Source organism: Cydia fagiglandana, chromosome 19 (genome assembly GCF_963556715.1).
Source record: "Cydia fagiglandana chromosome 19, ilCydFagi1.1, whole genome shotgun sequence".
Classification (NCBI taxonomy): Eukaryota; Metazoa; Arthropoda; class Insecta; order Lepidoptera; family Tortricidae; genus Cydia; species Cydia fagiglandana.
In genome coordinates this window covers 3,382,385-3,408,333 of record NC_085950.1, presented here as the reverse complement: position 1 = coordinate 3,408,333, position 25,949 = coordinate 3,382,385, and the positions used below count along the sequence as shown (strand labels likewise).

Genomic DNA, 25,949 nt, shown 5'->3' with positions numbered 1-25,949 from the left:
AAGCAGTTATTATCCTTCGCCGAGATGAGAATATATCCCGCCTGGCCTCAAGTGGCGCTGTGTCATTTCTTTATGATCCAGTAGTCGGTGCCATCGGTCGATAGGGTAGGGTAAGGTAGAGGGGTTAGGGTAGGGTTTCACTTTAGGATAAACCGGTCTAGATAAAAGGTCTAGTCTAGATAAAGGTCTAGGTAGGGTAAGGTAGGGAGGGAGGGTAGGGTAGGATTACACTATAGGGTAAACCGGTCTAGATAAAACGAAGCAGTTATTATCCTTCGCCGAGATGAGTATGTACCCCGCCTGTCCCCAAGTAGCGCTGTGTCAGTTCTTTATGATCCAGTAGTCGGTGCCATCGGTCGATAGGGTAGGGTAGGGTAGAGGAGATAGGGTAGGGTTACACAATAGGGTAAACCGGTCTAGATAGAACGAAGCAGTTATTATCCTTCGCCGAGATGAGTATGTACCCCGGCTGTCCCCAAGTAGAGCTGTGTCAGTTCTTTATGATCCAGTAGTCGGTGCCATCGGTCGATAGGGTAGGGTAGGGTAGAGGAGATAGGGTAGGGTTACACAATAGGGTAAATCGGTCTAGATAGAACGAAGCAGTTATTATCCTTCGCCGAGATGAGTATGTACCCCGCCTGTCCCCAAGTAGAGCTGTGTCAGTTCTTTATGATCCAGTAGTCGGTGCCATCGGTCGATAGGGTAGGGTAGGGTAGAGGAGATAGGGTAGGGTTACACAATAGGGTAAATCGGTCTAGATAGAACGAAGCAGTTATTATCCTTCGCCGAGATGAGTATGTACCCCGCCTGTCCCCAAGTAGCGCTGTGTCAGTTCTTTATGATCCAGTAGTCGGTGCCATCGGTCGATAGGGTAGGGTAGGGTAGAGGAGATAGGGTAGGGTTACACAATAGGGTAAACCGGTCTAGATAGAACGAAGCAGTTATTGTCCTTCGCCGAGATGAGTATGTACCCCGCCTGTCCCCAAGTGGCGCCGTGGGAGTTCTTTATAATCCAGTAGTCGGTGCCGTCGCGAACTCCGTAGCCGACTACCACGACGCCGTGGTTCGTGTGCCCTTTGTTACTGGGAATAAACATTAAACAATTAATTTTAATTTATCTTTTGTGTCCGCTATTTGCACATTTATCTTTGTTGTGCTATGCAATTAAGTTTAAATAAATTAAATCGACTGAGAAAGCAGTTTGTTGACCACGGGGTGAAATTTTTGCTTTATACTTTTCATTTGGAAAACGAGGAAGGTAATATATGTACATGTATATTATAGTATCTTATGCCCGCAACTTCGTCTGCAATGATAATGATGATAATGGTCGATAAAAACTATCATAATATGCCCTTTCTCAGGCCTTGAACTATCTCCTTACCAAATTTTATCTCAATCGGTTCAGCGATTTCAGCGTGAAGTTCAGTGCGTTTGTTTGTCTGTTTGTCTGTCTGTCTGTCTGTCTGTCTGTATATTTTGTCTGTTTGTATGTCTGTCTGATGCGTAACATACCAGTCAGGGTCGTAGAAGATGCCGCTGTCATAATACCGCATCTTCTTGTTGAAGTTGATGGAGACAGCCACTGGTCCATACTTGTAGAGGGCCACCTTCATGGCCTGGGGGTTGTGGGGGGTCGGCTTCGAGTAGCCTTTGATGGTGTATGTGGTTGTCATGTTGTCCTTGTGGCATAAGCCATCCTGTATAATAAAAAAAGTTAACCAAAATGATCTATATAGACGGCCGACCGTGCTTTAGGTTACTTTTCGTTCATGTCGTCTCAGATATGGGTGAATATACAGTTTGTGTCTGACCATGGGGCTTTAAATCCAGGGCTTGATTTTACTCGCTAAACTGAGCTACTATGGGACCAACCCTAAAATCGGGGGAAAATATTTGGCTTTTCCATAGAAAACGTCGACATCTCATCAGCCAAAATGTATGAAACGGTGCAAAAAATTTTCGGGATTTTGGGATTGGTGCTATAATAAAAGTAGCTCAGTTTAGCGAGTATAATCGAGCCCCGGATTTAAAGCCCTATGGTCAGACACACCCTGTATATGGTATCGACGCATTCAGTGTAATGCCCTGAACACAAATATATGAGATGACAAGCGCGAAATTGGTGGGGGTACTTAGTTGCTGTGACGCGCTAAGTAAAAACTTAACAATAGACAAAGGATTAGCCGGTCGGGGCCAGCTACAAATCGAACAACTATATGTACCGTAAAATGGGGTGAGTAGGGTCAAAACTGAAATTCAAACCTCGAAAACATTTTATTTTTACATATGTAAACTGAATGGTGTATACAGGACAGGGTGCTTCCTGTAACAGGAGCAATAAATTAAACTAAAGGCTGTACTCCTCAAACTGACCAACATTTGTTCAGCAACTTTTAAAAATACTGAATCCTTTAGACTTCCTCTTTTTCATACAAAATAAATATTGCCTTCAATGTACGCTGACATCTGTGTGTTTGACGTTTCTTGTCACGCTTTTAATATAACAAAATTTGCAATACATTGCGTCTTAGAATAAACTTTAAAGTGTAATAAAAATCAAAACATGAGTTATTTTCAAAAGTTGCTGAACAAATGTTGGTCAGTTTGAGGAGTAAGGCATACAGTTTAATTTATTGCTCCTGGTACAGAAAACACACTGTATATTTATTTATTTATTTATTTAAACTTTATTGCACAAAGTATATACAAAAATGTACAAATGGCGGACTTAATGCCAAATGTATAATATGTATAATAAGTGTTCCGGACGTTTGTATTTTAGTTTTTATTTTATTGTGGGTAGCTCCATTTCATAACTTTGACGATAAAGAGGAAAACCCACCTCACCCCGTAGTGCCTCGTATTTGGGGTGAGAGGGGTTTTCATACAAAGATGATTTTGGAAGATTGTTGGATCGATTTTTTTTTGTTATGCGTATTACTATAACTCCTTTTTAAATTGGAATACATTGTTTTTGTAGCAGTAGCCTTAAAATCCCTTCTCACCCCCCTCTCAAACCTTCTCTCCCCATTCATACCCCCACCTCTCCCCGCGAAACCTACTCACCCTGTTTTACGGTACCTACATAAATGTGACGTCTCACAGGTAAAGGTACCTTATTGCGGTTGGCGCTTACGCTATTATTAACGTCGCTCCAATATTATTGCGGCGCTATGCGACGTAAGCGCCAGCCGCCATAAAGGTACCTATTGCCGTGGAACGTCACAAATATAGTTTAGTAGAGGAACCCACCTGTTCAAGATAAGAGCCGTACTCCTTCTCCACAGGGAGGCCATGTTTGACGATGTATTGGAAGGCGCTCTCCATCCAGCCGCCGTCGCAACCCATGCAGCCCAATCTAAACAACACATCAATATACACTGTACAATAAGAGCGTGACCGGTAAAATACCGGTGTATTGCCATATTTTAAACCATTTTCTTTCACGCCTTCTGATTGTACATAGATTCTAGATATATCTTCAAACCTTTTTCTTTAGTTTGACTTGCCCAGAACGCAATGATAGAAGTGGATTTTTTTGAAAACATATGCAAGACCCGTTTTAATTCCTATGTGGAGGAGGTATTTTTTAATTTTTCTTGCGTTCTGGTAAGTAGTAAACATTTTTATACTCCATATTAATGCTTCATTTACTTAATTACAAACGCCTTCGATTTATTTATATGCAATAGGCCCCTGTTTCACCAACGTGACAGGTGCGACGAATTGTAAAATCACTGTTGCTGACGTCACAGGCATCCATGGGCTACGGTTACCGCTTACCATCGGGCGGGCCGTATTCCTGTTTGCCACCATCATTGTATTATTAAAAAAAACTTTATGATATCGGAAAAAACAGATATTTCTCTTGCTAAGTTTATGACAATTGTCACAAGGAAACACTACAATTGTCACGAAATTCCGACATATAACTCATTACCTGTCAAGAATTACCTACAATTCTTCTAAATCTTTGACAAATGTCAGAAACTTCGCAGGAGAAATATCTGTTTTTTTCCGATTTAATAAAGTTTTTTTAAATAATACAATGATGGTGGCAAACAGGAATACGGCCCGCCCGATGGTAAGTGGTAATCGTTGCCCATGGATGCCTGTGACGTCATCAACAGTGATTTTACAATTCGTCGCACCTGTCACCAATGTGAAATTGGGGCCTGTGGTTTCATGACTTTTTGGGCCTTTTCGGGTACGTACAGAAGAACGTACTGCCTCATTAACGTGAATCAAAAGCGACATTCTTTTTTTATTGAAGTTTAGGTGGGATACTGTCAGATGTTTTTTATTATTTTTTACGAAGCATTGTAGGCAAAAGAACATTCTATTCAGCCAGTACTTTTTTTCTATGTCACATCCTTAAAATATATGTACAGTCACCTGCAATAATATGTTACTCTTCGAAGGCCGCAAAAATATGTGACACGCTCTTATGGCTCTATAAATAAGATCGTGTCAGATATTTTTGCCGCCTTCGTTGTGTAACATACTATTGCAGGTGACTGTACATGTACACCGGTCAAGCTCTTGTCAAACACACTGTACATAAAGGATGACTCACGCTAGACCGGCCCGGGGCCGGGCCGGAGCTTCGGGTGCATCGTTTTCTGTGAAAAATATCACGTGCTCGCCTGTCATGTCATAGAAAAGTAAGCGCCGGAAGCTCCGGCCCGGACTCGGCCCGGTCTAACGTGAGTCGTCCTTAAAGGGCCCGTGTCTGCCTGTCAAAATTTCGGCTTTCTAAGAGCTTTCATATTGTCCGATCCGATATCAGATGTCGGATAAAATAAAATATGAGACATGTGTTTTTCTGTATTTATTTATTGATTTAATAAAAAACTATTATTAAAAAACGATAAATAACAAAAAAAACCGAACTTGATGCCATATGGCACTCTCCTGCAGATGTTTTTCTCATAGGCGCCTTCCCACATTCGATATATCGGAAAGGCGCTCCCGATAAATTCAGCCGTCAGCTGTAGAACGGTAATATTTGTTTGTGTGGGTATGTGTCGGCAAAATGTTTATCGTAGTGTGCGTGACCTCTAAAGACGGAAAGACGTAGGATCCTACATCCGATATCGGATCGGACAATGTGAAAACGCTCTAAAACTTCAGGAAATAGCTAAGTTGTCTATTTTCTATGACTTCGAATGAAAAAATTCAGCTCTTTAGCGTTTTCCAAAACTGTTTAGTACGAAAATACGAAGAAATGTGCCGAGAAAGCCGTGCTTTTGGTCTCTTGGCGGGAGCACGGTTAACCCCAGATCAAGGATGACTCACATTAGACGGGCCGTGTCCGGGCCTGAGCTTCCGGAGGTTACTTCTCTCAGACAGGCGATCACGTGATGCTTTCCATAGAAAACTATGCACCGGAAACTCTGGCCCGGACACGACCCGGTCTAACGTGAGTCATCCTTTATTAGGTATCACTGAAAATCCGTGACATGGCAAAGGTCAAATATAATCTTGTCAAAGTGTACTATTTCCCATTAAATGTGAAACTTACCCCCAAGCACAGTCGACCAACGACTGTTCACTGAGATCGACGATCCGACCGCCATTGCTGCGCGCTAGCGCCCTCTACCGCCGTCGCCAAACATAACCAGACAAGTGTCAACATAGTATCCTCACCCCCAAGCACAGTCGACCAGAGACTGCTCACTAAGGTCGACGATCCGACCGCCATTGCTGCGCGCTAGCGCCCTCTACCGCCGTCGCCAAACATAACCAGACAAGTGTCAACATAGTATCCTCACCCCCAAGCACAGTCGACCAGAGACTGCTCACTAAGGTCGACGATCCGACCGCCATTGCTGCATGCTAGCGCCCTCTACCGCCGTCGCCAAACATAACCAGACGAGTGTCAACATAGTATCCTCACCCCCAAGCACAGTCGACCAGAGACTGCTCACTAAGGTCGACGATCCGACCGCCATTGCTGCATGCTAGCGCCCTCTACCACCGTCGCCAAACATAACCAGACGAGTGTCAACATAGTATCCTCACCCCCAAGCACAGTCGACCAGAGACTGCTCATTCAGGTCGACGATCCGACCGCCATTGCTGCGCGCTAGCGCCCTCTACCGCCGTCGCCAAACATAACAAGACGAGTGTCAACATAGTATCCTCACCCCCAAGCACAGTCGACCAGAGACTGCTCACTAAGGTCGACGATCCGACCGCCATTGCTGCATGCTAGCGCCCTCTACCACCGTCGCCAAACATAACCAGACGAGTGTCAACATAGTATCCTCACCCCCAAGCACAGTCGACCAGAGACTGCTCATTCAGGTCGACGATCCGACCGCCATTGCTGCGCGCTAGCGCCCTCTACCGCCGTCGCCAAACATAACAAGACGAGTGTCAACATAGTATCCTCACCCCCAAGCACAGTCGACCAGAGACTGCTCACTCAGGTCGACGATCCGACCGCCATTGCTGCATGCTAGCGCCCTCTACCGCCGTCGCCAAACATAACCAGACAAGTGTCAACATAGTATCCTCACCCCCAAGCACAGTCGACCAGAGACTGCTCACTCAGGTCGACGATCCGACCGCCATTGCTGCGCGCTACAGCGCCCTCTACCGCCGCCGTCGACGCAAACGCCCAGCACGAGCCGCAATGCGCCTGATCTGTATAAAAAAATGTTAATTAATTTATCGCTGTTCACTTCAGTACTTCACTATTTAATTGCACAGACGTCGAACGTCTGCTATGCTATTGCAAACTTACTTTTAACTGGTGAAATAACTCCCTCCATTCCCCCCCCCTGACTTCTTCATCAGAGTGGAAGAGATATGTCGCCTCCAATTCAAGAGAGTTAGGTATTGCCCGTAAACATTAATTAGTTTTCCAACTTACTTTTCACTGGCGATATAACCCTCTCCATCCTCAAATCAAAGTTCTCCGGCAACTCTTGAGCAAGACTCCTGACTTCTTCATCAGAGTGGAAGGGATGTGTGGCCTCCAGCTCTGGGGGGTTTGGGAGGAGGCCTGTGAGCATCTCCACCTCGTCCGAGGTGCGGTCCGCGAATTGGTTCAGGGATAACTTATACCCGAGGTTCTGACGGTTCTGGTGTTCTATCATTCTGAAAAAGCATACGAATTAAGATTTCGATGGATCTCGCCTAGTGGGTAGTGATAGTGGGCCTGCCATGAAGCCGATGGTCCTGGATTCGAATCCCGGTAAAGGCATTTATTTGTGTAATGAGCACAGATATTTGTTCCTGAGTCATAAGAGTTTTCTAAGTATTTAGCCGGCTTCGCACGGGTTAACAAATTATACACCTAAGGCTTCCTCAAGAATCACTCTATTGATAGGTGAAAATTGCATGAAAATCCGTTCAGTAGTTTTTGAGTTTATCGAGAACATACAAACAAACAGACAAACGTGGCGGGGGACTTTGTTTTATAAGGTGTAGTGAGTGCCTTCTAATAAACTCTTTCCTTACTTAAATATTTCTCTATCGACTAAATGGAGACTCTTTTATTTTATTTATTTACACCATCCGGCTTCTTTCAACCCGGAACTTTCAATCCGGAGGTCGCGGGTTCAAATCCTGGCTCGTACCAATGAGTTTTTCGGAACTTATGTACGAAACATCATTTGATATTTACCACTAGCTTTTCGGTGAAGGCAAACATCGTGAGGAAACCTACATACATCTGCGAAGAAATTCAAAGGTGTATGTGAAGTCCTCAATCCGCATTGGGCTAGCGTGGAGACTATAGCCCAAATCCTCTCGTGCTTAAGTGGAGGCCTGTGCCCAGCAGTGGGACGTATATAGGCTAAATTATTATATATATTTACGCCATTCATATATTAGTACAGCTGATAGTATGAGTTAATCATGTTTCAACAGGTGGGTACTAAATATAAGCAGTTTTTTGTTTATTTAAATGAGTAACAATGTAAGATTTTATTGCTAATTGTCGCCGTCACATATAAGAGCGCCCAAGGTGCTCACAAATATCTGAATAAAGCTTCTTTTTGGTACCTTCCAAGACGTTAAAGGTCTCTGCCAACAACACCGTATCATACCATGACCGTGCTATGAACGTGTCAGACAAAAAAATATTCTTTGTACGTATTAAAAAGTATGACACTGTGCCCACTAGCCCGTTCCGTCACCGACCATACCCGTGATAACAATTCGCTCGCTGTTTCTGACGAGTCATGCTCTCGCGGATAAAACGCGGGTACTAAGGGGATGAAACGCGGATGCTACGGGGATTATAGGCGGATGCTATGGGGATGATGCGCGGTTACTACGGGCACTAAACCCGTTATGTACGGATATAAAACAATGTGGACACGGTGTAGTAGGCATAGTAGTCCGTATCTCGTTACATTCCGTGCCTGATACGTTCACAGCACGGTCATGGTATGATACGGTGTAGTGGGCAGAGTGCATGCATGTTTAGATATTTTTTAACACATTGGCCGCTCCGATATATTTGATGCGACTGTACCAGAAGCTTGGGAATCTTTCCATTCCTTCCTTTTGTTTATATATTATTAGTCACTCTGATTAATCATTGCTTCCACGAAATTGTCTAGGTCAATTAGGATAAACCGTCAAAACAAGAATTAATTTACTCAAGTGCATAACAGTGATGGAATCACGGGTGATTTGAATTAGCAAAACGCTAAACGTTGACTTGGTTTTATTGTAGTGTTTGTATTAATAGATCACGTAGAACAGCGGTCGGCAACCTTTAAGCAGCCAAGGGCCACATAGCAGTTCACGAAGTGGACGCGGGCCGCACTTTGTTAATATTTATGACTTTATCAGACATTTTCATTTGTCAATATAAGATACAAAGTAGCCAGGGAGGCTCGCGGGCCGTAAGTGAGGGGTTCGCGTCCGCTGGTTGCTGACAGCTGACGTAGAACAACAAAAATTAACCGTCTAAGAGTATACGTTATAGTTACGCCGTGCTAAGTGGACGTGATAATAAATATTGACGTCCACGACTATATCCCACTGAAGCAAACAAACGTTTTATAGTGATTAAAAAAAAACAAAAAGACCCTATATTTTCATTACATATATAGGATTCCTCAGCAACTCTTATTCTTTGTCAAATACATCAATCCGAGATACCTAAAGGAGTTTCGGTACCTTCATAAGGTTCCGATTCCGTCTGGAAGCCTTATCTACATTTGAGAGATTTACTGTCTATACTATTATACTATTTCTGTCTGTCTGTTTGTTACCTCTTCAGGCTTAAACCGCTAAACCCGAACGCTGAAATTTGGTATGGAGATAGTTTTGACATTATTTATTTATTAATCATTTTTATATTAAACCCATACATGACGACTTCTTCAAGGCGACATATTTTATCAATCATTATCAGCCCACGCAGACGAAGTCGCGGGCAAAAGCTCGTACTGTAATGTACATATGGGACAGTCAACTATATTGTAAGAGACATAATGGTTAGCAATTTGCTTATTTTAAATACCCCTCTCTCCAGTACTATAAGTACGTCACAAGCTACGCCGTATAAAAGTATAAAAGACAGACCGAAATGGCGACAATACCTAATATTACAAGACATAGTAGATATTAATTTCGACAATTACTTATTACAAGTTTGATAAAATGAGATTTGTAATTCTGATTGTCGTCTTCCTTTTAATTGTAAGTATTTTCCTATAGTACATTATTGTCGAGGCTCGGAAGTAGCTACTTGCAGGCTGAGGATTCGTTTTAAACGGACAACCTTGGGAGTCCGTTTAATTGAATCCGAAGCCAGCAAGTAGCCTTCCAGCCGAGTCAGATATAGTGCTTTTCTCAAAAATGGTGCAAGAAATATAAATATCATTGAAATATTTTACAAAGCAACGTTCTTACGTATATATTTTCACAGAAAAAGCCCTTGCCGCCTTTTTATTTTTTTAATAAAAAAAATAGAAGTGTATTTTTCTGCCGAAAATACGCCAACCTATTTGAGACAGCTAAATAGTTGCGGTACTAATCATCTGTTTGGCTGCTTAATGGGCCTGTGCTTTCATTTGATATGGCCATTTCAACTTTTAAAAAGTTTGGAACTCGACAAATAATGGAATTTGTATGCAGCATTGCAGTCCCAAAATCGAGACTGCAATGTTTTCAACTTTTTAATTTTTGACTAACCATAAACTACGCGCTTCGCGACCTATTTTTTAGACGGCAAAGTCGACTTTGCCGTCCATTTTTGAGAAAAACTTATTTAAAGTTCTAAGTTAAGGATGACACACGTTAGACGCCATACATCCGTTTTTTTACCAAAACGCGAATTATTTCGTATTCGACATCTAGCGTCAAGTAGTGCAATTTATCAGTACTGCTAGTTGACAATAGATGTCGCACCGAACAAAAACTCTAATGCGCAACAATTTTCATCTAATATTATAACCGGATTAACTGGAACCCTACTTTCAACTCCTGCTTATGATATTATTTGTACAGTACATTTTTCGCCAGTAGCGACACTGGTGACATCTGGTATCAAGTAGCGGTACTGTTAATTCCACTACTTGACGTTAGATGTCGACTACGTAATAAATCGCGTTTTTAATAAGAAAACCGATGTATGGAATTACCACTCCTTCTTTACTTATATGTATTTCTCTATCGTATATGATAGAGTCTGTGCGGAAAGAGAAGAGTTGTGGAATGTAATGGCCCCATACATTCCACAACTCTTCTCTTTCCGGAAAGACTCTATTTCAGTGTCTTTGTTTTTGTTTTCAGGCTGCCCTTACAGCTGCTGTTCCTATACCAGGTACGCAGGGCCGTCTTAAATTATGCTGGGGCCCCTGGGCACATTAGAATTTCGGGCTCTTTTGGAAAGTCAAGAAAGCTAATTAAACTTACATTCTTTGTGACTTCTACTACCTATGATCTTCTATTTATTATGGGTAGTCAAATATACTGTTACTGTCTGTCCTTCGGGGCCCCCTGAGGATGGGGGCCCTGGGCACGGGCCTATGTGCCCTTATGGTAAAGACGGTACTGCAGGTACGACTTGCGATGCCAAATTGCGATGCCAGTTTTGCAGGGACCTGTTCAATACAGTTTTGCAGGGACCTGTTCAATTATATGTTCTGTACTGTGTGTTAATAATAATAAATAAAAATAAAATAAATAAACTATGGTACTTAAAGTTAACGAAATAAAAGTGCAATCTCGGCTCGGCAATCCGTGCGTTGCTCTTAACCAATCGGAAGCGTTTTCCATTCCATTTTTTTCCTTTAATATACGATTTGGAATATCGCTCGCAGATGTAGGTATCCGCTTGTTTAAAAATTGGTTCAGTCCTGAGATATACGTCAATGATTAACTTCACTTGTTTTTTCACTTTCATTTTCTAAGCTTATCGTGAGGTCTGCCGACAGCTCACAGAGCCACTTTTAATTATTATTTTAACTGACAATGAGCCAGACTCTCTTATTGCGTATTATAAATTTGTTTCAGTATCATCTCCGCCAGGACCGATTGGGCCTTTTGGCCCCGTGTACCCGCGGTGTGGAGGATAATTACCTATCAGCAAAATTAAAATTGACTAGAATAAAGTTTACTTCGTCTTTGTATTATTTTTCATTCAGCGGTTTAGGCGTGACGTGAAGAGGGAACAGAGAGACACACTTTCGCATTTATAACCTTATAGTTCGTTTTTTTTGCATTAGAAAGAACTCCACAGAAGCAAGCGTGCAGTTTTTATCAAGCTCTTTAATTGTTAATAATTATTGAATTATGTAATGTAGCATGGTCAATACATACATGGTGTGTCTGACCATGGGTCTTTAAATCCAGGGCTTGATTTTACTCGCTAAACTGAGCTACTTTTACTATGGGACCAACCCTAAAATCGGGGAATTTTTTTGGCTTTTCTATAGAAAACGTCGACATCTGATCAGCCAAAATGTATGAAAAAGTAAAAAAAAAATTCGGGGTTGTGCCGTAGTAAAAGTAGCTCAGTTTAGCGAGTAGAATCGAGCCCTGGATTTAAAGCCCCATGTTCAGACACCCACTGTATAACTTACTTCAAATTATTACCGCTAAAAATGCCGGATTTGGAACCATAAGCTTACTTCTGCGAAGTTCTTTCTAATGCTAAAAAAACGGAAGACTGTAGTATGGGTTTGTTAAAACATATATGTATGTCCAATCCCGTTAAAATAATGATAATCCAGTTTACAACTACCTGTTTCTCACATTCCATTAAAATAGATGATTTAATAAACAGCTTTAATACTTACTTTTTACATTTTATTTTATATACCTATACAAAACTAAATTTAAGAAAAAATCCTAAGTATATAGAGGGTGACAATAGTTATTTGTTTTACAAGGGGGCAAAATTGTTGTTTAACCGCTCGTGCTAATATTGATACCCGAGCAAGCGAAAGATTCCAAAAAGCGTAGCGAGTGGTTCGAAAAATGGAATCTTGAGCGTTGCGAGGGTTTCAAAGCACGAAGATTAAACAAAATTTGTCCCCGAGTGAAACAAAATTTTTCACCACACCAACCCGAAGCAAATATTAAATGTAAAATATCAAACAAAATCAAACCAAATCAAATCCAAATGAATGTTATTACATATTTATCATCCAAAATCATCATTTAAAAATCAATTCTACCAGCAAACATTAAGAAAACAACTCATAATTTGCATTTGATTACTTTGCCTCACATGTGAATAAAATGTAATTTTGCTATCAGTTTTTGAAGTGCAAAGTAAGCCTTTCCGAGCTGGTGTGGTGAAAAAAAATTACTGCATTCCTGTTGCCAGGGACTATGACGGACCTGCCACTATGGAACCAACCCCGAAAACGCGATAATAAAACGCTCCCATAGAAAATGGACCAGCCAAAATGTAGGTATATTTAGAACAGCCATTTTTGCACGAATTCAAAGTTGGTCCCATAGGAAAAGTTGCTCAGTATCAGTGGCGTAGCTAGGGGGGGGCGGCTGGGGCGGTCCGCCGCAGCAAAGGAGCTTGCGTTTACGGTGACGGACCGGCGCAGACTGGAGTCAGTCTGCGCCGGTCCGTCACCGTAAACGCAAGCTCCTGATGACACTCCTCGGTACGGAGTGAAACATGTCGAGCGTTTTTCGACTTAAAATACGTGAGTGACCCGTTCTTAATATATTTAATATGTCTGTGTCTCACGGAAGTTTTGTTATTAAAAAGTTACTTACTCCCAATTTTCATGGAAAATAGCTTTCCTCATTTCGTGCTCGGTCTCGCTGTCGTATCTTTTCCCGTGATGTTTTTTGTAACTGAAAACAAACAATCGGATTTAAACTATTGTGAACCATAAATACAGTCAGCAGCAAAAATTGCTAAGCGGGTGACGTGTTCAAAATTACCGTGGGTCATCCTTAACTCCTTTCGTCCTGGTGGTCATCTATACCAACCAACTATTTACATACATCCCCTTTAAAATTGACTAAAATTTTTCCCTTTTTTATTCCTTTATTTTAGTCATCATAAGCCATACACTACTGCACGCTTTTATTACTAAAAATTGTATAATTAATAAAAATTTGTGACACAAAGTGTTAAAGGTCCTAATACCTTGACACTGGCGAAATAGTCCCACTGGACTGAAGCTATCTAATTTGAAAAGAATGAATGAATAAACCCACCTATGAAAAGCAACATCCAAATCAGTCTCCTTAGCTGGATGAAGGTGCTTAATATCTTTGTTAAAATCTTCACCCAGCCTCCCCATATATTCGCAGTCATCTGTGAAATCAAGAAAACTTTCTTATACTAAAGGAAGAAGGGAAAGCTTCGGGCCTGCATGACTCGAACTTGCGATCTTTCGGAACACCATAATATTTTACATAGGTTGTGTTCTAGAATGGACAGACGATCTTGTTAAGGTCGCTAGAAGACGCTGGATGCGGGTCGCTTCCAACCGGCACGTATGGAGGTCCAAGGGGAAGGCCTATGTTCAGCTGTGGACGTCTTATGGCTGAGATGATGCGTTCTACATGATGTGTTGTAGAATAGAATAGGTTTTTTCAGAAATGTTAATAGTTTCAGCACAATAACAATTATGCAATGAGTTTTAATTAATATTACATTAGGACAATCAATTATGCGACCCAATATAGACCCGTTGTATGAACTTGATACCGGCTATAACCGCGAAAATCGGAGTTCGCAAATTGCGGGGATTTTTCTCTGTCACTCTAATTACGCCTTCGTTGGAGTAAAAGAGAAAGATCCCCGCAATTTGCGAATTTCAGTTTTCGCGGGGGTCCCTATCGATTTGACCTTATCGCTAAAAGATATTATAGCTCAAATGTCTGGATTGTGTTATGTCTTTGTGACTACATAGACATGAATGTTAAATGCCTCTTTAGCAAAACGTCTGGATCTTAGAACGTTACAATTTAGAATGACGTAGCAGCAAAACGTCATTATCTCCGATTGTCTTTAATACTTAAAAGACATAAACGCTAAATAGTCTGTATTGTGTAATGTCTTTTTCACTAAATGGAATAAACGCCAAACGACTCGTTAGCAAAACGTCTTGATTTTGATATGACACTTGAAATTAATACCTTCCCGCGCATACTTTGTATTGTAAACACGTTGACACATTACATTTCCAGACGTTTAGCTATTAACTCGTTCTGTGTTGACGTCAACCAAATAATTTTACTTCCGGCTTATTAGGTATTCTAATCATACGGACTATTTATATTTCCAGACGTTTAGCTACTTAGTTATTCTAATTCTTAGCCATCCAGCTAAATTGACTCTTTGCTGACTGAGTATTCTACTTTCATGTCGTCGCAGCTGAATTGACTATATGCTGACTGTGTATTTAAATTTTATGTCATCTAGCTGAAATGGTCGTTTAACGATAAGGTATATTTGATAGGTACCCTTTCGCGGTAGCCTCTGTGGGCCGCCCAGCAGCAAGACGTCCTATCGGACGCCCCAGGTATCGCTGGTGCGACATGGTGGAGGCGGATCTGCGAGAACTTCGAGTCAACAGTTGGCGAGACGCACAGGACCGAGAAAAGTGGCGCTGTCTTGTATCGGAGGCCAAGCAGTGGCGTAGCTACGCGTGGGCGAAGTCGGCCGTCGCCCGCGGCCTCGCGCCCTTAGGGGGCCCTCGCGCAAGGCCCTTTCGGGCACAGTGAAAGAAAAGGGCCTCGCAGATGCGACTTCGCGGCTAGAATAGTTCACGCTACGCCACTGAGGCCAAGTCTCATTTTGAGTCGCTGAGCTAACGGAGTAAGTACCTAATTGTATGAACTTGCCTGTGTCCCCTTCATCTAAGTCCTCATCCTCCACAATGGGCTCGTAGCTGTAGTAGTTGGTGATGATGTGAGCTGTCATCGCGCCGTTCCTCATTAAGTAGTTCTTGGCTACGAATCTGTGAAACAGTGACATCAGTTTAAATTTCAATGATTTAGTGCATAATTATTTTCACCACACCAGCTCGGAAAGAATTACTTTGCACTTCAAAAACGAATAGCAAAGTTGCATTCTATCCACATGTGAGGCAAAGTAATCAAATGCAAATTTTGAGTTGTTTTCTTATGTTTGCTGGTAGAATTGAGTTTTAAATGATGATTTTGGATGATAAATATTTAATAACATTCATTTGGAATCAAATCCAATGGTTTGATTTTGTTTGATATTTTACATTTAATATTTGCTTCGGGTTGGTGTGGTGAAAATTTTTGTGTTTCACTCGGGGGCAAATTTTGTTTAACCCTCGTGCTTTGAAACCCTCGCAAAGCTCAAGATTCCATTTTTCGAATTCGAATTTAAATTTTGGAATCTTTCGCTTGCTCGGGTATCAATATTAGCACGAGCGGTTAAAAAAGAACGGTTAAAGAAGAACGGGGGCAACCCCTTGTAAAACAAATAACTATTGCCTTTGTATTTTCACGGCCGGTCATCGAGAGGAGCGCGTAAGAGAGCAAACTTACAGCATATTTTTTCTAACAGAATTGGTAACGTCAAACATTCAAAATAAAGCATTGGTTCACTGTGTACTACTGGTTTATTCTTGGTTACCCTTCCCTACTTAATGATAGGGGTTTGAAGTGATCTTTTACCTGACAGGTATATCGTAGTCATCACTCTGGTACGTGTACAGAATTCTCTCCTGCCATCTTTTTTCCTGGAATACCCTTCCATACTTCCATACCGCCACTTTCTTCCCCTCCAATTCTTCATTACCTAAACAAATAAATAAATGGTGGCAAGCGTGATAGGCACCTTTGCGTCGGCGGCAGCCTGGGACGGACTTCAGTAGGTAATTTATTTTATAAATATTTAGTTTAAGTATATTGAAATTTAGTTTTTAATTCGTTTTATGCGTACGTTTGTTTTATTTTAATTATGAAATAAATTACTGAAATAAATAAATATTAGGGGGACATCTTACACAAATCAACCTAGCCCCAAACTAAGCAAAGCTTGTACTATGGGTGCTAGCCGACGATATGCATTCTTATATAGATAAATACATACTTATAAACATAGAAAACAACCATGACTCAGGATCAGGAACAAATATTTGTGTTCGTCACGCAAATAAATGCCTTTACCGGGATTCGAACCCAGGACCATCGGCTTCGCAGGCAGGGTGACCCACTAGGCCAGGCCGGTCGTCGAAGGTTAACGAAGGTTATATAAATAACTATTTTACCGCAGGAGCTCGAACAAGGGTTCTTTGCTGCTTAAAAACGGTAAGATAAATAACCTTCAACCTTTATATTCGAATGTCGAATGTGAAATGGATCTTGTTTACCGCCTTACACAACAAGGAATGAAGGAATGAAAGGTTTGTTTACAAGAATGAGTGTGAATTGAAGCCCGAAGCCGAAGACGAAACCTAATTAACTCGAGTAATTAATCAATTAATTGTAGATTTATAGCTTAGATGGACTCTATTTTTGTTATACCTTAATGATAAAATACTTGCCTATATGTTTATAATGTTCGATTTTAGGCAGACTTGATTCGATGTCTTCCTCATCTGTTATAACTTGCATGCCACACGTGATCTTATTCTGGTATTCTTCTGTAGATTGGGGCATTAGCTGTATACAAAATAAGTTTGTTATAATATAATATATTGTATTAATATTACACATTAAAAAAGCAAGTAAAATATAAACTTATATTACTTTACTTCAAAATATGCTCCCAAATTCAAACTTTTATTTAAATTCTAAAAATTAGGTAGGTACTTATTTATTTTATAACATCTTTACAACATAATGATATTTAACTAATTAAGTTATTTAGAAATGTTACATCGAGTATTAAATAACGGTAAAAGTAACGGTAAAAGCCAAGAGACACTTGAAGGAAATATCGTTAAAGACCATCCATCGACGCTAGAGTTATACATTAGTAGTGAATCATTAATTCATTATACAGACAGTATACAGTGCATAATTGTTTTCCATCGTATTTTCTCGGAAACGTTCGTATTTGTATGGAAAATAATTGTGCACTTTATCTGTACACAAATCGTGCTAGAGAATACCTAAAGTTCCCTTATAAGTGTAAGATTCCTTAAAGTTACTACCTTACTATTGGAAAATATTTAATGAAATGAAGAGTTGATTTAATTATTGTCATTGATACGGACAGAGGTGAAGTGTGGACAGTTCTGTGGTGGTCTATGAGAAGAAGAATAAGAAGATGTATATTGTGATCAATAAATATATTGTTGATACGTAAGAAGATATTATCTGATATAAGTACTAAACACGTACGCTGTAGACGTATCCATGTTCCTCATCTGTCTCCCAGTGGTAATACTTCTTGACCAGACCGCCGTAGAAGTCGATACGGGAGCGGTTGACAGCGGCGCTGGACCTGATAAAGAGTTAGAAATTAGAAGATAATTAGAAATTTTGCTTGTCAGATCCGTCACCACGGTGTAGCATGGAGTGACTCACACACACAGCTGACTACCCACCGCGAATCGATTTAATAAATTAATTGTTCATTTTCCAAATGTAATATGATACCATGTAATCCGATATTGCAAACATAAAAATAATGTTACATTTCCTCAACCTTGTACTTTAGACCTAGTGTAAAGAACAAAGGAAATGCTTTCCTATATAAACCGCACATTTAATTATAAAATACAATTGATATCCAACCGTTGCGTGTATCACTCATAAACCACCTTCTCCGAGCCGAAGGCTTACACTTCATGGCGACCCTGCCAGTCGGGCTGCTCGAGGCAGCCCCGGCTTAGACGCCGCCCACCGCCAGCCGGCCAGCCACCCAGACGCTCAGCCAACCAGCCCCGCCGCCACTACCAACACCGCTTGTGCCTAACAGCAAACACCAGATGACTACAGGCCAGGACGAGTGCGGCATGTGCGCGCCGCCCGACACCGGCGCCAGTGTGCTCCCCAAACCCCACCCGCACCCGCGCTACAACAACAAGGCCGCCCGGCTCCGAACCTTCGAAGATTGGCCCAAGAGCATGAAGCAGAAGCCCGAGGAGCTCGCCGAGGCCGGCTTCTACTACACCGGCCAGAGCGACAAGACCAAGTGCTTCTACTGCGACGGAGGACTCAAGGACTGGGAGGAGGACGACGTCCCATGGGAGCAGCACGCGCGTTGGTTCGACCGGTGCGCGTACGTTCAGCTCGTCAAGGGAGAAGATTACGTCCAGAAGGTCATGAGCAGCCAAAAAGGAAAAGTCATCATTGCTCCGAACAAAGCGTCCAACAGCGCAAGCACTAGCCAAGCTCACAGCGGCACAGGGGCGATGATAACAATAATAATAACGGTGGATACCACGGGACAAAAAGCCACAACAAGAACAGTCCAGTGGGCCACAAAAACACCAGGTATTCACCGTCGACCCCAACTACGAACTCGGCCGGATCACCAACCACCTCATGGACATGGCAGAGCCCACACTTCCAGGAGGCAATACCGAAGCCGTTACGTATACCGCAGCCAAACGCAAAACTAACAAGTAAGCAAGCACACCAACTACTTAAGAATAATTTTTTTTTTCGCCTTATTACAATTATCAGTTAAAATTATCATTAAGTATAATATTAATCAAATCCATAACCTATCTATCTATGTAAAGATAGATCTATAATCATAATAATGAATAATCTATTCTTTAAACATGCAGATCCGTCTGCGAGCGATATTTCAATTTCTACTATCTATTTATCTATTAATAAAAATTATAATTAATTTACGATTACTACTTGATGACGAAAACCAGGACATGAATATATGTTAAAAAATATATATTCACCAGTTGACGATAAATAATAATTATTAACCGTGATATCGAAGGAGATACAAATTAAAATAAAACAAGTAATAAAACATACATAAAGATAAAATTAAATATCAACAACTTATTAAAATAAAACAAGTAATAAAACATACATATAGATAAAATTAAATACCAAAAACTTGCTAAAATAAAACAATTAATAACACAAAAATATTTACTAATAACCATCAATAAATTTTACCGAGGCATCATTCGTTAAATTTTAAAACACATAAACAAAATTAAAACAAACAAAACACATATAACGCGTCGCATGGTTAACTCAAACAGCTTTATACAATCAGCAATTTTTAATAATTAAGACGGGGGTGCATTCCATTATTTCCATCTTTACAATTAACTTAACAAATATATCTTCATATAGGTATCTAAAAGACCACAATAAAAAAAAACACCTCAACAATAATATTATTTAGCATCGATTAAAACATAACAAACCCATTTCCCAACGTAAAGACAAAACCACTATCACACTAACCAAACATTGGACTAACTGACAAACACTAGAATCTACTATTCCACACATAAAACAGCATCACTTATTATCTTTTCGAATTATTAACCAATTTAACGTTCAAAAACTTAGCTTTCACACCATTTGGTTTTCAATACGCAACATATTTAATATATTTCTTTAAAGGCCCTCTTAACCAGTTACAATTTAATTTCGTGTTTTCCAAAAGAAAAGCAAACAAAAAAACCCCAATCAAATCATTTCGCTATTACAATCAATCAATCAAACTTTTATTGGTAAATTAGAAGTATTTTACATGTCAGCACTTTATTACAATTACAAAACGCATTATTATTTTATACATGAAAACATTACTTACACAGAATATTATTATTATTTTAGGTCAAATAATTTCAACTTACATATACTTTAATATCTTTGTTGCGAATTATAATCCATATTTTTTATCTATTCAATTCACAAATTTGATTTCAATTTTTTTTTATTAATTAACGGTATAACTAATTTCTATGACATGTAGTCAATCAGAGTAAATATTTAATTTTTAAATCTAAAGTAAATAAATAACAATCTTACATTAACATACGTTAACTTACATTTATATATCAATAATATTCAGTGCACGGATCTATTACTTAACTAATTAGAAATTGCATAAAAATAAGAAAATGCTATCAGCCAGTCCCCACTCTCATATACTCATAATAACCAAATATAAGGGATAATACAAAAATTTAAATAAAAAATCAAAAATCACGTCCAACAAATTACCAATAACAACAAAACATACAAAGTAACACAAACATATGAACACTAGCTACTAATCAACTTAAACATATGATATGATTAATGGGATGCACCAGACTCGTGAAGGCCGCGTCACGCGTACTCGTCACACGCCACCCAATACGGATGAACATGCAACATATGCTATGTCATCTCAAATTTCGAGTACCTACCTACATAGAAAGAAGAAAAATAAATAACCATAAACAGTTCATACACTTAACGCATTATTAGAGTTTTAAACTAAAAAATAATCGCAACACATAATATGAAGATCAAGGCATAATATAGGTACTATACGAAAAGCTATACACTACATATAATGAAAGACAAATAATAAAAAAAAAAGGAAAAATATAAATATCACATTGAGAGAGCTAAATCAGATAAGTGTTGCAACCATTAGCCTGATCAACTAAAATTTATTGTGACTCTTATATGCTTTAAGTTTTTAAAATGATGATTTCCTTTCAAAATGGGGTAGCTCGTGGAATTAAATAATGTAAGCAAGGTACACCAGGATACAACCAGGCAATAACCCTTGAAACCTGACCATGATTCGATCGAGCATCAATCGTGGAGACTCCTTGGGCACACGGAAAAGTTTTTTTGTTATTCCGATGTGTGAAAACAACTGTCTGGCAATACATATTAACGCGTAATATGTATTAGCGCGCTATAATAAATAATGTCCATGCAAACAATTGCATGTTGATTTTTGTATCCTTAATAAATATATTTTATGTAAAAAAAAAAAGGTCGGCCGACCGAGAGCGCTAACTATTAAAAGCTTTGAGCTTTGAGCGCTGTGTACTTTTTAAAAGACAGGTGACAAGTATCACAAAGTCAGCTTACAATTATTAGGTCACAATGCAGACATTGCAAAATGGCTCATTGGCGATCAATTATTACACAATGCAGACATTACAAAATGGCTCATTGGCGATTAATTATTACAATAATAAACAATTTTCCACAAATCACGAGCAAAAATTCTGATGAAAAAATAAATAGAAATAAATGAAAACCCCAGGGAAAATAATAGACACTATAACACATCAGAATAATATTTCTTTTACAAGCACTGAATCCTTGAGACATCATGATAGGGTCGAGTTACCTTGCATGGAGGTCTTTGGACACATATTATGTTTATTAGTAAAAACATGTGTTAAAAACAGCCTGTAAAAAAAAGTATATATGTATATACATACATATAAGAATCAAATATAGCATTATACTAAAAAAATCTAATAAAATAAAAACAGCTATCAATCAAAACAAAAAGAGAAGAAGAATCAGAGAAGAAAAGAAATAAATAATACAATAAATTACGTATTAAATATGTCCGAAGATGTGGTTTCAGCACAAAATGTGAACCAATTTAAAAATAAATTAGACAAACACATCAATACATCTACTTGTCAACGATAACTATTAATGATTACTGGATACAGGCAGTGTCAGTTGTCACAACTGCCTGCCTGCTTACAAAATAATAAATAATAAATATATTTATGAATAAAATAAAATTAAAACAAAGAACATTAATTAAATAACAAAATTAATAAACGTAATAACAACATTAAATAAATACCTACAATTACAGCGATAATAATAAATAAATCAATTAAATAAAAATAAAAATACATACTTAATTAAAAATAAGTTAAATTAATGACAAAAAAAAATTAAATCACAAAAAAAAACCCTTACCTGTAAATACAATACACGTTGTATTGTGTCCATAATATAATAATAAATTAATGAATTAATGACCAGTTTGCATGTCGAAGAAAATTCGCAAAGATACCTAACAACCTATTTACCATACCCACAATAGGTCAACGTAATAATAATAAAAAAAAAACATATATTATAAATAAATAAAATAATACAAAACCTATTTCACTCAAAAGAATACCACTTAATTTAAAAGTTTAGAGTATTACATTATACTACAATACGAATTTTGCGTCATCAATGTAGAATAATCCTTTTAACCACATAGTTATTATTACCCAATGTATAAAAGAGCCATATACTGTTATTCAAAATCAGGGTACACATATTAGCATTAAGTAAGAACATATGTTAAAAAGAAAAACCCAGCCAGTTGCAATTTTTTCGAGACCAATAATTATATCCTGACTTATGGACACATGAAATTCTTATCGACACCGGCGCAAGCCTAAGCACAATAACACTAGCCGCAGCATTGAAAACCCAAGGTCGCATGCAATCCAAGCTGACCTACATACACGGGATAGGAGGAACAATTACATCATACGATACAATTGCACTACGCTTAGAGAGTGATAGTCAATATTACCCGCACGAATTTCACGTATTCCAAAAATTACCATTACAAGTTGACGGAATAATTGGACAAGACTTTTTAATAAAATACAATTGCGTCATAGATTATCAAAAAGCAACGATCACTTTAAACAACAACAACAAACTAGTAACAATACCATTAAATTTAGAGACTTACAGCCACCAAAACAACCACACACAGTTACCAGCAAGAACGGAATCCAGCATAAAATTGCCAACAAATTATCCAAGGGAATTACGTCATTTCAGCCAGCAAGATCGGAAAAGGAATTTTCGTAGCCAATACATTAATAAGCACCAAAAATGGAAATATAACGGTTAGAATAATAAACACCCGCCAAAAGGAAGTAACTTTGACAAATTTCACACCGCAAATAACACCGTTAAGCGATTATGATTGTTTTTCATTCGAAAATACTAAAACAGATGCGGACAGAGTAAAATTACTATTTTCCCTCATGAAGCTAGACAATTTAAACGCTGACAAAAGCGACTCTATTAAGGCCCTGGTCTCCTATAAACGCCATCGGCCGCTTACAGCGTCTGCGTCACGATGCTTACTATAGAGATGTACTGTTGTGGTCTGTTTTAGACGTCGACGTCAGCGTCTTTTTTGTTCAAAAACGTTGACGCTGACGCCAGACGCCGCGTACAGCATAAAATAGGAGACCAAGGCCTAACAGCATATGCGCGGAATACGCCGGCATATTCCAATTGCCAGGCGACTTACTCAATACGACCAACCTATATGAACAAAAAAAAATACGGTTGAACCCCAACAGTATACAGTAAATACGAAAGTGCTATCTTCAGTATTGAAATAGAGTCAAATAACGAACAAACATCATAACAACACAAACAATAGGGCTCCCAACCGCATAAGGACCAGAGAAAATAAACAAACCCGGCATATATCATGTATCATACCGACACCTCTAGATAACCATAACTCGATAATAAGCATTGTATAAACATAATTTTAGCACCAAACTACATTGTATAAGCCATCTATAGACATAAGTTAACTTTGTGTAAACTTAGATATTAAATACCTATAGCAAACTATGATTTCAACATGTATAATCCCATATCATTTACATATATGATGTATTAGTGTAGCCCATAGGCATAAGTAAAACAAAAAAAATATACACATAATAATGTAAAGACAAAAACAAACATAACAATGTATTTTTGTCTCAAAAAAAAGGAAGGACGTGTAGCATGGAGTGACTCACACACACAGCTGACTACCCACCGCGAATCGATTTAATAAATTAATTGTTCATTTTCCAAATGTAATATGATACCATGTAATCCGATATTGCAAACATAAAAATAATGTTACATTTCCTCAACCTTGTACTTTAGACCTAGTGTAAAGAACAAAGGAAATGCTTTCCTATATAAACCGCACATTTAATTATAAAATACAATTGATATCCAACCGTTGCGTGTATCACTCATAAACCACCTTCTCCGAGCCGAAGGCTTACACTTCAACGGCAATAGGTATTGTCATAAATTAGCATGTGGAGGGTTGTTGAAGAAAATAATAAACCAGTCTTAAGGATGGCTCACGTTGGACCGGGCCGTGTCCGGGCCGGAGCTTCCAGCGGTTACTTTGGCTTTCGGTGACGGAAAACATCGTGAGGAAACCGGACTAATCCCAATAAGGTTTTGTTTTACCTCTGGGTTGGAAGGTCAGATTATAGTCGCTTTCGTAAAACCTAGTGCCTACGTCAAATCATGGGATTAGGTTGTCAAGCGGACCCCAGGCACCCGTGGCAAAATGCCAAGATAACGCAAGCAAGTTAGTACGTTTTTGCCATTATGGCAACGGAACCTTAAGAATAGAAGTTTACCACATCTCCATAGTCTCCGCAATGCCGGCATCTAGGTTAATCTTCTCCGCTTTTATATGGTACTCCGGCGGCCAGACTAGACTTTCGGATTCATCTGTAAATTCATCTGAAAGTAGTAAAAGTCGCAATAAATTATTTCTTAAGGCGAAAGTGTGTGTAAACAAACGTAAAGAATGACTCACTTTAGACCGGGCCGTGTCCAGGCCGGAGTTTCCGGCGCATCGTTTTCTATGGAAAGCATCACGTGATCGCCTGTCATGTCATAGAAATGTAAGCTCCGGAAGCTCTGGCCCGGACACGGCCCGGTCTAACGTGAGTCATCCTTAATCCTCATTTTTATCATCAGTAACATTATTGAAAATAAATATTTTGACACAGATTTATGCATATCAACCACAGCTATGCCCCTTGGTTTGAATGTTTTCGTACATTTAATTATTATAAGAGTTACGAGCATTTAAATATTTGTATGAAAACAATGTTGCGCTTCAAATGTCTACCTAGATTTTCCGGTATGTAGTACTGAATATCAATAATTTACCGAAGAGCTAGCGGCTACCGTGACCGAAGATCTGGCGGCTACCTCGCACAACGTATCAGCATTGCGATACAACGAGGAAATCCCGCCAGCATTCTTGGTACAATGCCTCAATGGTCTATTTTAGATTTAAGCTAGTTATTAATTTCTTTTTGTGATATCACTGTATATAGAGTCTGTTCGGAAAGAGTCGTGGATTGTATGGGACGCAATACATTCCACGACTCTTTCCGAACAGATTATATCTTGTTTGTAAATAAATTACGTGTATAATATAATTTCATAGCTTGAAATGACAACTTACCCATAAAACTATATCCAAAATTGTATTTAACATAAATTAACAAAATTAATACACCGAGTGAGGCCATGGCGTAAATATGTTTAATTAAAACTAATGTTATACCAACGTAGTCCTTTTATAGTGTTATTTTTATCAAATACTGCTTAATTATGAGCTTATTATCACTAATAATCAGAGCCAGTCAGAGTCTAAAGGATGACTCACGCTAGACCGGGCCGTGCCCGGGCTGAGGCGTCCAGTCCGACATGTCATTTTCTATGACGGCTGATCGTAATCACGTGGTGTT

At 39.2% G+C, this 25,949-nt stretch overlaps 1 protein-coding gene across 1 annotated transcript; it reads right to left on the bottom strand.

Annotated features, from left to right (window-relative positions):
- Positions 1-722: 722 nt before the first annotated feature.
- On the bottom strand, positions 723-25,724 carry LOC134674181 (cathepsin K-like). The gene is made up of 14 exons (XM_063532238.1): positions 25,664-25,724; positions 24,822-24,915; positions 17,785-17,887; positions 16,983-17,100; positions 16,111-16,291; positions 15,304-15,419; positions 13,669-13,768; positions 13,219-13,299; positions 6,884-7,110; positions 6,528-6,654; positions 3,256-3,361; positions 1,516-1,700; positions 876-1,082; positions 723-744 (listed from the first exon to the last, which is right to left on the bottom strand). Exons 1-13 carry the CDS (start codon positions 25,665-25,667, stop codon positions 902-904), a joined length of 1,623 nt encoding a protein of 540 aa, XP_063388308.1. The 5' UTR covers positions 25,668-25,724; the 3' UTR covers positions 723-744; positions 876-901.
- Positions 25,725-25,949: the final 225 nt, after the last annotated feature.

What these genes read in the sequence shown, in the direction of transcription:
- LOC134674181 (XM_063532238.1), bottom strand. An exon ending in GGTTATATCGCCAGTGAAAA is followed by an intron (nt 6,655 to 6,883) that starts GTAAGTTGGAAA and finishes TTTTTTATACAG; the next exon opens with ATCAGGCGCATTGCGGCTCG. An exon ending in ACGGCTCTTATCTTGAACAG is followed by an intron (nt 1,701 to 3,255) that starts GTGGGTTCCTCT and finishes TTTATTATACAG; the next exon opens with GATGGCTTATGCCACAAGGA.